This window comes from Papio anubis, chromosome 6, assembly GCF_008728515.1.
Source record: "Papio anubis isolate 15944 chromosome 6, Panubis1.0, whole genome shotgun sequence".
Taxonomy (NCBI): domain Eukaryota; kingdom Metazoa; phylum Chordata; class Mammalia; order Primates; family Cercopithecidae; genus Papio; species Papio anubis.
Window position 1 is genome coordinate 52,521,976 of NC_044981.1, and position 16,450 is coordinate 52,538,425.

Sequence of the window (16,450 nt, forward strand, 5' to 3'; positions counted from 1 at the left end):
CTGTCAGACAGAGTCGTTTGCGTCTGCAGAGTTTTCTGCTTTGTTGTTGTTGTTGTTGTGTAGCTGTGCCCTGTCCCCAGAGGTGGAGTCTACAGAGACAGGCAGGTTTCCTTGAGCTGCTGTGAGCTCCACCCAGTTGGAGCTTCCCAGCAGCTTTGTTTACCTACTTAAGCCTCAGCAATGGCGGGCGCCCCTCCCCCAGCCTCGCTGCTGCCTTGCCGGTAGATCACAGACTGCTGTGCTAGCAATGAGGGAGGCTCCGTGGGCGTGGGACCCTCCCGGCCAGGTGTGGGATATGATCTCCTGGTGTGCCTGTTTGCTTAAAGCGCAATATTGGGGTGGGAGTTACCCGATTTTCCAGGTGTTGTGTGTCTCAGTTCCCCTGGCTAGGAAAAGGGATTCCCTTCCCCCTTGCGCTTCCCAGGTGAGGCGATGCCTCGCCCTGCTTCAGCTCTCGCTGGTCGGGCTGCAGCAGCTGACCAGCACCGATCGTCCGGCACTCCCCAGTGAGATGAACCCAGTACCTCAGTTGAAAATGCAGAAATCACCGGTCTTCTGTGTCGCTGGCGCTGGGAGTTGGAGACTGGAGCTGTTCCTATTCGGCCATCTTGCTCCACCCGAATTTTCAGTATTAATTGAAACTTCTTGTGTAGCTCTTTCTGTCTCATTCTCCCCAATTTTACCTAGCGTTTTCTGTGCTAGATTTAGTGTTTCTAATTCTCATTATAACTATATATAAAATTATATATAGTTGCTGCTGCATTTCTTGAAACATTACTCATATGATAACATGGTAGTTATTCTTTTGTAATTTGATTATTTTTAGAATATTATGTTTCTGAGATACAGGTATGTTAATACATATAATTCTAGGTAATTCTTTCCTTTGTACTATTTCACAGAATGAATATATTTATTTATCTATTCCTCTGTTGATGGGCATTTAGATTATTTTCTTATTTTCCTATTTCTTCTCATGCAAAACATCAATAAAATATTCATGCACACAATTTCTTGGGCTAAGTGCAGGAGTTTGGCCAGTTTGGAGGAACTGCCAAACATGTATAAAGCCATGAGATCTTGTGAGAACTCACTCACTATCACGAGAACAGCCTGGGTGACGCCGGTCCCATGATCCAATCACCTCCCACCAGGTCCCTCCCCCGACACGTGGGGATTACAATTCAGAGATGAGATTTGGATGGGGACACAGCAAAACCGTATCAGACGATGTATCCATATTCACTTTTTCTGGAATATTGACAAGTTGCTCTCCAAAGGAGATTTACCAATTTATTCTCCCTTTAGCAATAAGGGACCTGTTGCTCCACATTCTCACTAGCATTTGGTGCTGCCAATTTGGTGGGTAGAAAATCATATTTCATTATGATTTTGATTTGCATTTTCCTGATTACTAGTAAGACTGAATATCTTTCATTTTTTTGGCCATTTGTATTTCTGTGAATTTCCTCCTCATATGATTTGCAAATGATTTTATTTTTAAAAACCTGAATTATAGAGCACTTAATATACTTTGACTTGTAAATCTCCTCTTGATTTTATTACTGCAAATATATTTTCCCCAGCTGTAGAATACTATAGTATTGTTTTCATAACTCTCTAGAAAGCAGTTAACTCATGTGTAATATTTTGTATTTGTCTATCTCTTTTCCTTATAAGGCTATAAGTGAGAACAGAAATAGAATTTTTCATTTTTATTTCTTTAGTTCCTGGCATATCCACTAAAACTGCTTGAATTTATTTGAGAGTACCAGTTAATTTAATGTAGAAGCTATTGTAAGTTTGAGTTTCTTACTTAAGGCTTTCTATTTGAAGGTATTTCTGTCAACCCTAAGTCATATAATTTATGCATATATTAATATGTACTAATAAACATATTAAATGTGACATAGTTTTTGTAGCCAAGTCAGATTAGGTCCTTTTTTAACTTTTAAAATAGAGCTTCCCTCAATTTTCAGGCAAAGAGTTTCTCTTAGAACACTGCTAAGGTCAAGATAGGTTAATATATTCAGATGGGATTGAAATAACAGATGCATTGCTATTTCCAGTCCAGAGTTGTTGGGGAAGCAGGGAGGAAGGAGGGCATAATTTGTACCGTGCTTTGTCATCTTTTCAGCTCATCAATATCAGCAGCTGACACAGGCGAGTGTTTGTCAATGAGTTCTATTGGCTGACACTGACCTTGTCGTTACAACCACCGCTTTCTTGACATCTGCTAGTTTGACACGTGGCACCGGATTCCATGTGCAGCTGGTACCTTGGATTTGAATGTTCTGTGAGTTCTATAACATTAGTACAATTCCTCGATATTGTCACCCTGTTATACATTTAACATCAATGATAGCTGTGTACTGTCTTTGTATTTCTTATTTCGTATTGCACTAGTTATGTTTTAGGTGGCATGGCTGTTTATAATGGTATCAGACAACAGATGTTAAATTAGCTATGGACTAATTAGCATGCTCAACTTCAGAATTGCTCCAGGAAAAGTTGATTTTACTATAACTTTATATAATGGGAAATAATTTAATTAAATTGTGGGTAGGAATGAGTGTCATGAATCTGAAAAATTGCTTTGCAAAAATTTAAGCTGCAACTTTTTAAGACTAAATTTGAGATTTTATATTTTTTAATTTAAAAATAATTTTAAGTAGAACAAACTTGGGAATGTAAAAATGTTTCATGATTTTAATGATTTGATCTTGAAATAGGTTTCAACATGTAATTCTAATTTCTTAATATAGTCTCAGTTATGCTTTGTGACTGTGAATTACAGAAGCCACGGTTCTACTTTTTCCCCTTTGTCCTTCCTTGAACTTTCTTGCTCCCCCCATCACCCCTCCCTTCTCTCTTTCCTAAGCTGGCATCCCAGTTTTTGTACACACTTTAGTTGAAGCTTAAGATTCCACACCTGAAGGTTCATTTCTTATTTTTTTTTCCAGTAGTGTCCCTGGAAACTATGAATTATCCACGGTAGTAATTGATGATAACAATTTTGTTTATGGTGCTGAACATGATCACATTTACTGCTGGGTGTGTCAAGCCTATGATGATGGAATAATAAGTGGGTACTGAACGTTCCTGCAGCTTTTATTCGCAAGGCACTGCTCTTGCAATCAGGGTCACATTACGTAGATGTAAGTGAAATAAGACAGGGAGAGGGTATTTATTTAATCCACCATGAATGCATTCCAGAGTGACTTAATTGCTTTTCTATACCTCAAGCAGGTGGATATGTGTACATATACAATAGCTTGGAATCTTTTTAATTTGGGTTAACAATTTAACAAGGAGAGAAAAGTACTCTTTGCAAATTCAGTAATTATTTTTTCTTTTTGAATTCCTCAAATAGGGAAGATTTGTATATTTTCATTGCATTGTTTTAGCTTGTTCCCCCAGGGTAGCACAGCTTTGACTGTTCCCAATGTATCCCTGTTATTGTAAAGGCATTTTAATCTAAGAGTCACGGGAGCAAATACGATAGTGGATAAAAGCTTCAAAAATTCGGCCATTGTGAATTTCTGCAAAATCTTCTTTGCTTCATTTACTTTGTATCTAAAAGTTGTATATGTCGAGACTTGAAGGTTTTTTGAGATGATCCCAGGTGTTACTCTAGGAATGTATTCCAATTTTGTAGCAAACCTCCACTTCTTGAAGACCCTTCTTAAAGCACAGATAGACCAGATTTGAAATCTACTGTGTTCACCCTGCAGGTAGTTTTTCACTAGAAATTGCATCCGTAACAGGCTTTTCATCTTTAGTAAGTCATGGGCTTCAACTGAGAGTTCCTTAAATGGATAACTGAGGCACAAGGCCAGACCAAGTGACAGTTACATCTTCATCCTACTCCTCTCTCCTGACACCAGCCCCACCATTTCTAACTGGCTGAGGTTCCAAGTGGCACCCCTGAGAGGCATTGAGAAACATTGTATGACAATAGCTAAGACCTCAGTGCTATGGAGTCAGAAAGACCTGTGCCTGAGTGCTATAGCTATTGCATGCTGTACGACCTCGGGAGAGGTTAGTGAACCATTTTTAAGTATCAGAATTCCCACTTATTAAATAGGGATGATAGTCATACCTATTTCAAAAAGTTTTTGTGAGGACTCCATGAGAAAGTACTTAATAAATGTTTGGCACACAGTAAACTTCGTGTTTATCATGATATCATGATTGTCTTCATCATCTCTGGTCATGTCAAAATTCTCTGGGGGATATTCGAAGAGATCAAGTTTCTCATTTGTAGCTAGGCTACAAATAAACAAAAGGAATCAGTGAGATTAAAGGGTGGAAGCCCAGTAGAGTGAGCCTTAACAGCTTTACAAGCCCAGCTGCAGTGTCCTGTGAGAAGCCTTCAGCTTGCCAAGCACAGATCCATTCCTTTGAAAAGGTCATTGCGTGACGAGCTGCCTACCAGTGGCTGACTCACACAAGCATCTATTCACATTCATTTTCCTACATGAATAGTTCCAGAGTTACCAGAGTTCTAGCCTCAGCTCAAGGCCTTCATTTATTTATTTATTTTCCCAGAGCAGTCTCATCAGGCTATGAAGCTCCAGCTTGCTTTATGTTGATGACTGCTGAGTCTACATCTGCTGCTCTCACTTCTTCTGAATTCTGAAGGAGAAATTCCTTAGGCTGCATTCCAGGCCCTTTGTATTCTCTCCTGGACCTGCCATGACAGCCTGAATTTCCACTGCTCAGATTTATGTGTCCTGTGTCCTGGAATAACTGAACTATTGGTTATTTTCTATGAATACTCTCTATTTTTCAGCCTTCATCCTCCTCACATTTACCACCGCTGCATGTGTGTTCATTGGTTCTTTATCTACATTTACTCCTTAGCTAGGTAATATGATTCAATCTCAAGGTTGTACAGGCTCTCTGTATCTTTATAACTTCCACATTTACATCTCCAGATGTTACTCTATGTTTAAATTCTAGGCTCATATATCTAACTCCATATTCAGCATCTTCACTTGAATGTCTAAAAGACCCCTCCAGCCTAGGGTGTCCACAATTGAACAGTGGTTCTTTCTCTTCTTACACCACCTATTTATGTGTGTATATTTAATTTTTAGTATTACTTTGTGCTTTTCTTGATTGAACTTTGGAATCAGCAATTTCTGCAGGAAACCTCATTCATTTTAGGGGAATGGGGCATAAAGAAACCAAGATTCAGGTGCTTAATATGCTCATTGCTACTAGGGAGTGAGATCATGTCACCACTTTGCTATGAATATTTCAATAGTTTCCCATTTCACTCAGAATAAAAGCCAAAGTCCGTTATAGTGGGTGACAAGGCCCTAGCAATCTGGCCCCTTCTTAAGAATCTTGCCACATCCCTTGTGGCTCTTCTCCAGGGTCATTTTCTCCGGTCACACCAACCTCTGTTCTTCAGGGATGTCAGATAGTCTCCCACCTTTGGGTCTTGGTTTTTGCTGTTCTCTCTTCTTGGAGTATTTTCACCTAGTTATCTGCATAGTTTGTTTCTTCACTTCCTTCAATCTTTTTCTTAAAAATCGCCTCCAAGGAAGCCTTCTCTGTCCAACCTATTTAAATCTGTTGTGCTCTCACCTCCATCTTCTGGTACTCCCTGTGCATATCTTCCATGCTTAGTTCCTTCTCAGCATGACCAGAATATTCTAAGATATTATATAATTTATTTTATTTATCATCTATCTCCGTCTTCTAAAATAGAGGTGACATGAAGGCAGGGATTTTGTGTATTTAGCTCACTGTTTTATCCCCAGGATCTGGGGTAACACCTGGCACCTAGCCAGTGCTCAGTCAAGATTTTTTGAACAAATGATGAGTAAATGAACATTATGAGTATACGGAAGTAGGGAGTGGTTTCTGGAAGTCTATTCTAATATGGCGTCAAAGCCAAAAAGTCCTATAGCTGAGTCTCTTCAGTGACTATGAGGGTAGAAGGCAAGGAGGTATTACAAAATCTGCCTTAGGTATGTAAACTGCTGAAAAGGTGCAAGTTTCACATTTATAGCAAATAGCCTTGGATTCAGATTGTTTGTCTTTATCTATTAATGAGTCCATTCTGATGACTCAATGACTAAATTGAAGTGGGTGGTTTTATGGAGGGAAAGTGTTTCAAGAGAAAGAAATGTTATTTGATGCAAAAAAAAAAAAAAAAAGTTAAAAAAAACCCCATGGAAATCAGGGATAAAAACTAGTAGCAAAGAGGAATGAATCTAATAGAGGGGCTAAAAAATTTCCGATAATCCAGGACATCTTTGAAAGCTTGGTGACTCCTCACTTGCACACTTTCTCCTTCCTCTGGGGGCCACTGCCCTCAGATGTGTGAGGGTCGGTGAGAAGGAAGAGGATCCAAGCTCTGGACCTGCGTGGGTTGTGAGAACATTACTTTGTCTAAATAAAATAAAGTAGATTCTGCTTGGATGATGCTACCATTTATTGAACTGATTAAGAAAAATTTAAAAAAACACAAGATACTTTATGATGCTTATGGGAAAGATACTCTTTTTTCGACTCCGCCACTGTTTGAGATTCTTGCTCTTTGCCAGAAGATCCATCTGCCAGGCAGCAACCAGACTTTCTGCAGAGCCTAAAGCTCTACCTGGGGAATGTGTCCAGAAGGAGAACACCTGGGCAGGCTGAACCTACTCATGAGTTAATGCAACTTACTGAGCTAAGCAGCTTTCTTCTGGAGTCTTCAGAAAGGGCCATGGTATCATTTTCAAGTTAGCTCTTGTTCCCAAAAGGAAATTTGCATATTCTTATGCTTACGTGTTTTCCAAACTTGACACATTTGGTTTTTGCAAGATGCTTTCAGAATTGAAGTAAAATAGTTTGTCTTTTCTGAAGAACAAGCCAAGGAAAAGCAAGAAACTTCTGCTTAGGTCTCTGAGGCATCAAACTTCCTGAATATGTCAAAAGTCAGATGCTGGAGGTTCAGGGAAGGAAGAAGTGAGGGTCTGGCCTAAGTGGGAGCACCAATGGATAAATCAAAGCATACATATATAGTAACTTATGAAATTACTGATTCATTTTACCCTTCTTAGCTTTCCCTGGGGTTCTGTAGTAGGTGAGACAATCTTGATGCCAGAGTTGAACGAGGTCAAAGAGCATGGCCAGCCACAAAAACTGTGTCATGATTTAACCTTAGAAGATACATGTCCCTCATCCCCATATCTCTCTAGCCCATATTTTTAATTACAGAGGGGTCAAAGAACATTCCAAAGCACATCTGTCTCTCAGGTGTTTGAGCAGACAGGCTTCTCAACTTTGGTGGCCATTGTTTATCAGTTTCTGTGAAGCTCAAAAAGCTTAAGTCATAAAAAAAAGCCACTATGCTTGAATAGCTTATTATACCTATTACAGTGGTCTCATAACTGGTAAGCAAATCTCAGTGGTTGTGCCAGGTAATCCATTAGAGTATGGAGAAAAATTATTATTCTGTGTTTTTATTTTCACCTTTTAAATTTCTATTTAGGTGCACGTGTTACATTATACATTTGTCCAGGACCACATGTGCATGATAATGAATAAACAAATTAATAGATATTTCTATAGAAGTATGTGCTCAAATTATTTTATTGATAAGTCCATACTCCAGAAACCTTGGAGGCCACCTTTTTTCCCCTCAAGTTCAACGTTTTTTGAGGCCTATAGCAAAGAGTTTTTACTGTTTCTAGTGGAACCTGAATAAAAGGGGGGAATAAAATATTTAGACTTATAATTCTGGTGGATTTCTAAATACTTTATTCCTATAACAAAGTACAACATTAGCCTCTTTATTTTCAAATAAACCTCTTTTATTTTTGGTGTGGGTTTTAGTTGAATTAATAAATTGATTCAGGATTTAAAAGACATATGCAAATTTGCAGACATTCTCTACATACGTAGCCGTGCTGGGTTACGTAACATTAATCATTAAAAAAGAAAAGTCCCTTTACAATAATAACATTTCAGCAAGGCTAAAATATCTATTTTCAGGATATAAATTCCATTGGGAATTACCTTAGCTAAGTTTGATTGTTGGGCCACCTGGTATTTTATGCTACCTGATTAGTTTTATATCCCAAGGCCACGTGATAATTTTACTCCCAGGATTCAAAGCTGTACTTTTTCTTTTCAAGGAGTACAGAATGTGGCTGAATACACATTTTGATTTTGAGCAATGACAGGTTAGCTGAAAGACTTGGGTTTCAGGACAGTTCTATATCTGATGGATGGCTTATATGACATAGCTCTAAGACTATCCCTCTTACAGAATGCTTATACCTGACCCTTTGAGCCTTTCAGCGACAAGAATCAGAATCCATCTCAAAAACAAAACAAAAGGAACAAAATCCCATAATGCCAAATATATGTGAAGAATTTTCTAAAGCCTGAGTTGAGCCCAAATATTGACTTTATTTTTTAAACTAAAATTTGTATTGAACTTACTTCAGAATGTTTCTAAAGTATAGCCTGAACTGCTGCCGATCTTGAACATTTTCAAAACTATGGTACTATAACAAAATTAGGCCATCAATATATTCTCTGAATGAAACTGGGCTTGATTTAGCACCTCTGTCTTAAGTCTCTGAATTGAACCTCCTCATAGCAGTGGGGTCCTCATTGTCTGCATACACCACAATCAATTTGTTCATTAATCTGTTCTGACAGTACCTCTCCCCCTTTTAAATAGCCTTGTTTCTGATTTGGAAGTGTCATTCCTTTTTTTTTTTTTTCCCTGAGACGGAGTCTCTCTCTGCCGCCCAGGCTGGAGTGCAGTGGCTGGATCTCAGCTCACTGCAAGCTCCGCCTCCCGGGTTTACGCCATTCTCCTGCCTCAGCCTCCCGAGTAGCTGGGACCACAGGCACCCGCCACCTCGCCCGGCTAGTTTTTTTTTTGTATTTTTTTAGTAGAGACGGGGTTTCACCGTGTTAGCCAGGATGATCTCGATCTCCTGACCTCGTGATCCGCCCGTCTGGGCCTCCCAAAGTGCTGGGATTACAGGCTTGAGCCACCGCGCCCGGCCCTGGAAGTGTCATTCTTAGTGAAACTAAAATGAGTCGCAGGATTGATCAGTTTTTATTGATCAGTTTTGTTTCTGTTGATCACTTTTGTTCATTTTCTCATGTTTTCTTTCTTATGCTGTTGGATATTAACAGAAGAAGCATAAGCAGCAGTTCTTAAACTGCCTCTCAAGCATCAGAGGGAATTTGATGCTGTGAGATTTAGGCTTTCTTCTCAACTTTTCCATGGGTGATAATGCCCCCACCATGACTCTTCCAACAGAAAATGCCCAGACAGCTGTTTGGAGTACATCAGCTATCTTATCAGGATGTCTTGAGATAGAAAAGTTAAGCACAATAGTTAAGTGGAAGATACTTACTTTGTTAGAATCTACTAAACTTAGAAATTACTTAGTTTTTCCCGGGAAGGTAATCCTACCTCCATAACTAGTTAGCAAGTTTGACAGACATTCTAGGCTTTCCATTTTAACTTATTTTCACATTCTGTCTAGAATAACTTGCCTTGGTTATTCAGAAATTAATCCTACTGACTTCAAGACAGTCATTTTGACCCTCTCCATTTCAGCAAATATTGGTGTGAGAACCAGCCTTCATATTGTAGTGAGCACCGGTCGTGTGCAGGGCATTCTATCTATGTTAAGTATTGTATCTGTATGTGTGTGACAAAGAGAGAGAGAGAGGGACACACACACACACACATACACACAGCACAGTGGATTTTGGCATGCATAATTTTGACATTCATAAGCAATCCTAAAGTTCCGAGCCATGGACTCATGTAGTGATTTGTAATTTTGCTTAGCATGAATTTGAATCCCACTTACTTGAGATTCATGTAGGGGCCAAAATAACTTTGCTAATGAGTAAGTCAACTGTACAGACAAAAATTTATCCTTGTTCTAATCATTTTTCATGTTTTTTTTTATGGTGGAAATACTGCAAAGCAGTGTTTCTCAACCTTAATAATATTGACATTTGGGCCAAATATTTCTTTGTTGCCAGGGACTGTGCTGTGACTTGCAGGATATTTAGAAACATCCCTCGCCTGTACTCACCAGAGGCCAGGAGCACACCTCTCCCACTTTTTATGGCAACCAAAATGTCTCCAGATATTGCCAAATGTACCCTGGGGGGGGAAAATCTCCCAGAATTGAGAACTGCTTCTGTAGAGGAAACTCCTGGTTGATAAGTAAAAGTTGAGCCATCATAAATTGTACCCATATTTCCTATAATACGTTGTCATACATTGAGATTTGATTTCTGAGAGCACCTTCTATTCATAAAATTACAAAATTGATTTAAAATTTCTAAAGTCACTTAATTAAATATGGAAAATTAAATACTATGAACTCTATATTCCTTTTAAGGGAGACTATCTTTTCCTATAGAGTATCAGCATATCCAATATAGGCATTTCACTTAATATTGTCTGAGAGAAATTATTTAGTAATTAAAAGTGGGATAAAATGGTGAGTGGGAAAGTTATATTCATGGAATCTAGCCAGGAGACTGAATTAGTCTTGCCTGTAAGATAGAAGGAAAGGTGGGTTTTCAAGATCATGTGGGAGAAAAATCACTGAGTAAAATGATCATTATTACTGCCAAGTAAATCTAGCCATTCCCCAACTGCAGTGAAAAGCAAGCAATGACTTGATCCTCAGTGTCTGAGAACAGCTCCCTGAGCTCAGCCCCAGTTCCAAGGATCTATTGTCATGATCCTTCTAAACCCTAGACCTCCAGTTACAGATCTCTTTCAATTATACCAACACTTGTTGTTTGAGAACTTGTAAACTTTCAGCCCATTTAAACATTCGTATTTACTGTCTCACTTTTTTGTACTTAACTAATTTTATGATTTCTGCTATTAATTCTTTGGTTTTCAGAGTCATTTCTCTATTCAACAAGATTGTCTCTAAACTAAGCATGTGTTTTTGAATACCAATTCATGAAGATGGTTTTCAGAAGGGAAATTGCAGCTAAGTGAACACAGATAATTTGTCAACCTGGATAGTTTTTACAGCATGACTTGACTAGGATCTGGAATTAAATACCCGAGAGAGGATTAAAAATAGGATGGGTTTCAATATCAGAAGGTGAATGCTTGAAGTGTCTTTCCTGTCCTTTTCATTCAATATATCACACGCACTGGCACTACAATTTCTGCAAATGAGTAGTGTTTCCTCTAGGGCTTCCAGATTTAAATGGAACCAAAAGGGCTGAGTTCTTTTGGCTGGATCATTCTACATACTTGTGAATTGCAATTTCAATGCAAATCATAATTATCGGCCTAGCAATAGCATATACTGTATCCCTCAAATGAAAACAAGAACTAGAAAGTTTTGCCCCTTTTATATATCTTGGTACAAGTTCAAATCATTTCACAATGGTCCCATGTTTGACAGGCTATTGACATCTTATTTGATATTATTGTCGTATTCATAGATAGGCAAGTAGTACCATAAAAGTCAGGCAAGTTCTGCAGAACATATTTCTTTATTGATCATATTTTCCCAATAAAATATATTTAAATATAGGTATAATTATACCCACAGTGTAGCAAAAGTATCACTACTGTTTTTTTTTTTTTTTTTTTTTTTTTTGAGACGGAGTCTCGCTCTGTCACCCAGGCTGGAGTGCAGTGGCCGGATCTCTGCTCACTGCAAGCTCCGCCTCCCGGGTTTACGCCATTCTCCTGGCTCAGCCTCCCGAGTAGCTGGGACTACAGGCGCCCGCCACCTCGCCCGGCTAGTTTTTTTTTGTACTTTTTAGTAGAGACGGGGTTTCACCGTGTTAGCCAGGATGGTCTCGATCTCCTGACCTTGTGATCCGCCCGTCTCGGCCTCCCAAAGTGCTAGGATTACAGGCTTGAGCCACCGCGCCCGGCCACTACTGTTAATATATAAATAGTGATATAAATTTATTATTATAATGATATAAATAGCATTATCATATAATTCATAATATAATAATATTTAAATGGCTTTAATATTAAAATGGTTTATTTAAATTAAAATGGTTTTAAATTTTCTCAACAACTGCAAGACTAAGTTTCTGACAGGATTGATAAGAATTATAGTCCCATTGACTTTCCATCACTTCAGTGTGTGATCTGAGTGGTTTTATTGCAGGGAGGATGGACTACAGAGTTATTGAATCTATTTTTTTTTTCTTTTGAGAGAGTATTCACTCTTGTAGCCTAGGCAGGAGTGGTGCAGTGGCGTGATCTTGGCTCACTGCAACCTCTGCCTCCTGGGTTCAAGCAGTTCTCCTGCCTGGGCCTCCCGAGTAGCTGGGATTACAGGCGTGCACCATGCCCAGCTAATTTTTGTATTTTTAGCAGAGATGGGGTTTCACCATGTTGGCCATGCTGGTCTTGAACTCCAAATCTTAGGTGATCTGCCTGCCTCGGCATCCCAAAGTACTGGGATTACAGGCATGAGCCACCGTGCCCAGCTCAAGTTATTGAATCTTAAAGCTGCACAGAGCTTTCAGGTCATCTGGTCCAGTGACTTTCAAATTTGTGAACCACAAGTACAGTGTGTGTGTGTTCATATATATCTGAAACAGAGCCTCTTCATATATCTCTGAAATAGTGCTTACTAATGTATTTTCTATTAAATTTGATTTTGTTCTATTCTATTCTTCTTTTATCTAATTCATTTTTAAAATGCCAAACAGGACTCACTCATAGTCATGACTTGTGGTTGGAAAAACACGGATCTAGGCAAGCAGCTGTGTTTTACAGATGGGAAATCTGGAGTCTGGCAACACAAGTGTTGTCTAAGGTCAAAAAGCTCATTAGCTGCTAAAACGAGGGGGCTTTTTAAAACACATGTGGAATTTCAAATTCAAGTCATTTAGCATTTGGTGCTTACAAAATGATTTATGGCTGGTCCAGAAAGCACTTTCGGACTGCTCTATTGGAAATTAGGAGGCAACCATGACCCATTACTACTGTGCATCCGCATAGGCACACTTACTCCCTCTGCTACAGGCCCTGTGACACACCAGGCTGAAGGCTGTATTGGAACATAGGCACACTTATTTCTTTGCATATTTTCTTTGACTGCTTTTGTCATCCAGTGGCAGAGCTGAAGAGCTGTGGCAAAGACAGTGTGGCCCACAAAGCCTAAAATGTTTACTTTCTGGCCCTTTACAGAAAGAGTTTGCCAACTTCTGGGAATTGTCTGAAAATGAATGTAAAGCATTTACAATTTATGACACATGATAAATATCCAAAGAAGAGTAGCTATTTTTATTTTAAAGTGGTGATGGTGATGAAGAGGATAAGCATTATAATTATTATGTTGGTGATGACAGAAATAATAAATTATGATGGTGTTAATAGTAATAATAATAATGATGATGACAATAATATTAATAACAGCAATAATAATAATATTTTATTTGGCGACCAGCTTTGAATTCTTTTATCTTATTGTAGAAGCCACTCCTGTTACTGCCTAGGTTTTTCCTTTTCCCTGGTATCAAAATTCATTTTCAGGGAAGAATCTGAAACTTGCTGTAAGATAAGAAAAACGAAGCTCTACATGTTGAGGCTTAATTGGCAGGTATGGATAAGTATTTTGAGAGAAAACTTAGGTCTTCTCCTTGTCCATTTTTGCATAAAGCAGCCTCAGTCTGCATATTTTTATTTTATTCTGGACAACTCCTTTGCAAATATTTGCAGAGTATTCACAAGAGATTTCTGGTTTTTTTTCCTAAGATCACACCATCAGCACTGTCAGAAGCTTTTACTTGTGTGGGGCTTGGTGGTGAGTCCTGGCAGTTTTCCCATATCCCACAAGTGTCCTGGGAAAAAATATTTGTCTTGTTTCTGACTGTTTTTTAATTTACAAAGCTAAGAAGAAGACAGACATTCTTGTTTTTTACCCATAATTTCTGTGTTACACTAAGGTTTCCTAAATTTTGGAGAATTTGCTATGTCTATGTCCTAAAAAATATAACCCTCATTGCTGCCACCCACCGACCCCAAATGTGTCTTAAAGTAAATTAGACTCACTCAGAAACTTAGCATCTGTTTCTTCTCTCAGTTATAAATTCACAAATAGGATCTGTTTCTCCTTTTAAAGTGGTTTCCCTAGCAACTAAACCACCCTTATATGATCAGAGCAGTTTGTCACTTTTGAAGTTTGATTTTCTGACAAGGCCTTCTGGCTCAGGGAAATGAAGAAAACAACCTCCAAACACAAACATTTCGAAAACACTCAAGTGATGATTTACAAATGGATTACATTTGGGTGACTTTTCTGTAGATTGTGTGTCAACCACCATCACCACCACGCTCCACAGCCAGCCAGCAAAGATAGCTATCTCTTGAAGTAACTATCGTCATAGCAGAGAACAGATGGGAGTGATTCTTAAAGGGGCTAAATTACCATAAAGATGTATTTTGGGAAGCGGTGGGTAGACAGAGATATAGGAAGACTTGCAGCAGGCAGTCACACAAAGCAAACTCACCTTGTGATTACTTCATCTTGCTTATCTCGAGGCTAAAGTAAATGTATTGGTCACAATTCAGATACATAATGGGGAAGAGAGACTTTTGCTCCCTCTACTCAGAAGAAGTCAGGACAAAGTGAGAGGAAGGTGGGTCTCAACTAACCCACCTTAGACTGACTTTTCACTTATTTTCATTATTTTTAAAATAATAATAACTATTATTTATCTTTGGTGCCTTTTCCCCCCGTGTTGCTGTCCTATTTACTGATGACCAGAGTTAGGACCTCATTCAATTCTGGGTTTTCCTTTCCCTCCCAATTCCTTTCTGACTCCTCCTGTAACTAGAATGCAGTTCGAGTTGGATAGAGTGATTGGAGTAAAAAAGAAGGGTACAGGAAACAGGAAAACTGTCTGATTTCTAATGACATTTTCTATTGGCCCCTTAACAAAGGGGAGAGAGAAATTATTTATGAGATCTGTAGAGACCTCCAAGTAATCTTTGAGTGAAAGAGCTTATGAGAGAAGAGTGGAAACAACAGCGCAAATTTAGTCAGAGTTTGCAGAGTCTGAATCTCTGTTCTCAGTTTGAATTCGTGAATTTGTTTGTTTATGAATTTGCTTTCATGATCTCAAGATGAATCGCAAGTTTTCTTCCTTGGAAGATTTTCCCCGAGAGCACGGTGTTCCTCATAATAAGCAAGTCAAATGGGCAGGTCCCTCCCACTTGCTGGTACTTCAGATGGAGTACGACTGGAGGCCCTAGCAGCATCTAGCAGGTAGGCGATGTATGAAGTGAAGTAAAAAAGGCATGTTCTGCACAACAAAAAACTTATATCTTATGCAAAGTAAATACCAATTCCAGGGAGCAGAAGGGAAATGTTTTGAAAAGATTTGTTCTTACAAAGGAACTTGTTAAATTTTTTGGTCGGATGTGGTGGTGCATGCCTGCGGTCCAAGATACTTGGAACTTTTTAAGACTTTTCTGGGGGGCCCAGGAAAATTTATCTCCTGAACTTCGTACAGATTATATTTCTTATACCAAGCTTGGAATACATTCAGTTGAAGAGCTCTGTAAGTATTTATCGAATACTTGCTATAGGTTTATTATTAAAATAGGTACTTTGGAAAGAGAAGCATAAAATGCTGACATAGTATGGCAGACACAGAAATGTGGTGCCCAGATCCCAGTTTGAGAAAGGGCTTGCTGTTGAGCTGTGGAAGGTGTGGTTGGCAGGTAGCATCCAACTGTCACCTCCTTCAGGGTCAACCTCATCTGCAGAGAGGCTTTCCACTGAGGTTACCTTCTCAGGGAAGCCCACAGCGGGTGAAGCCTTGACTACTTTGGCTGGATATGGGAAGCACTTATGGGCAGCACTTCCTAATACCAAGTGTTAGGGAGCTCCTAAGCTCCTTACCCAATTAGCCCAGGCTCCGTTGGGTCTGCTTCATCATCCAACTTCTCCCTCTGCCAATCCTGCCTCTTCCTTTTACTTCCTATCAGTTGCTCTCTCATAAATATCTGGCACTCTGAATTTTGTCTCTGCAACTATCTCCAGATAATCCAACCTGCAACACCCAGTTATTAATGATTTTGCAAACAATTCAAGAGACAGGACTATTCCATGTGGGTCATTCATGCTGTGGGACAGAATGTAAGTGCTACAATGTTTTTAGATGAGAGGAAGAGAGCTGAGCACTTCAAAATTAGAGAAGACTCCTGGTAGATCTGAACTCTTGACCTAAGATAGTGGAGGGTAAGAAGACAGGAAGGACAGGAAATGAAGCAACTGAGCCGAAGCAGGTAGTGCGACTGTGAGGAAGTTGGCCTGGCTACCAAGAAGGCTGCATGTTAGGGAAGAGTTAGAAATTGAATTGTTGTTAATTTACTTAAGATTAGATCTGGCTATGCAAAAGAGAGAAAACCACAAAATAGATGTTTGCTTTATTCTCACATTAAAAAAAT

General features: G+C 39.1%; 1 protein-coding gene across 5 annotated transcripts in view; it reads left to right on the top strand.

Annotated features, from left to right (window-relative positions):
- The window catches only part of MLIP (muscular LMNA interacting protein), a 256,877-nt gene that overhangs the window by 68,982 nt on the left and 171,445 nt on the right, over window positions 1–16,450 (top strand). Inside the window, exon 1 of one of the 5 annotated variants that reach the window (XM_021937383.2) lies at window positions 1,156–2,296. The exons of the other annotated variants lie outside the window; for them this stretch is intronic. Coding sequence (XP_021793075.1) covers window positions 2,264–2,296 — 33 coding nt within the window. The 5' untranslated portion in view covers window positions 1,156–2,263. Of the gene's footprint in view, window positions 1–1,155; window positions 2,297–16,450 lie in introns of those variants that run through there. 5 annotated transcript variants of the gene reach the window in all.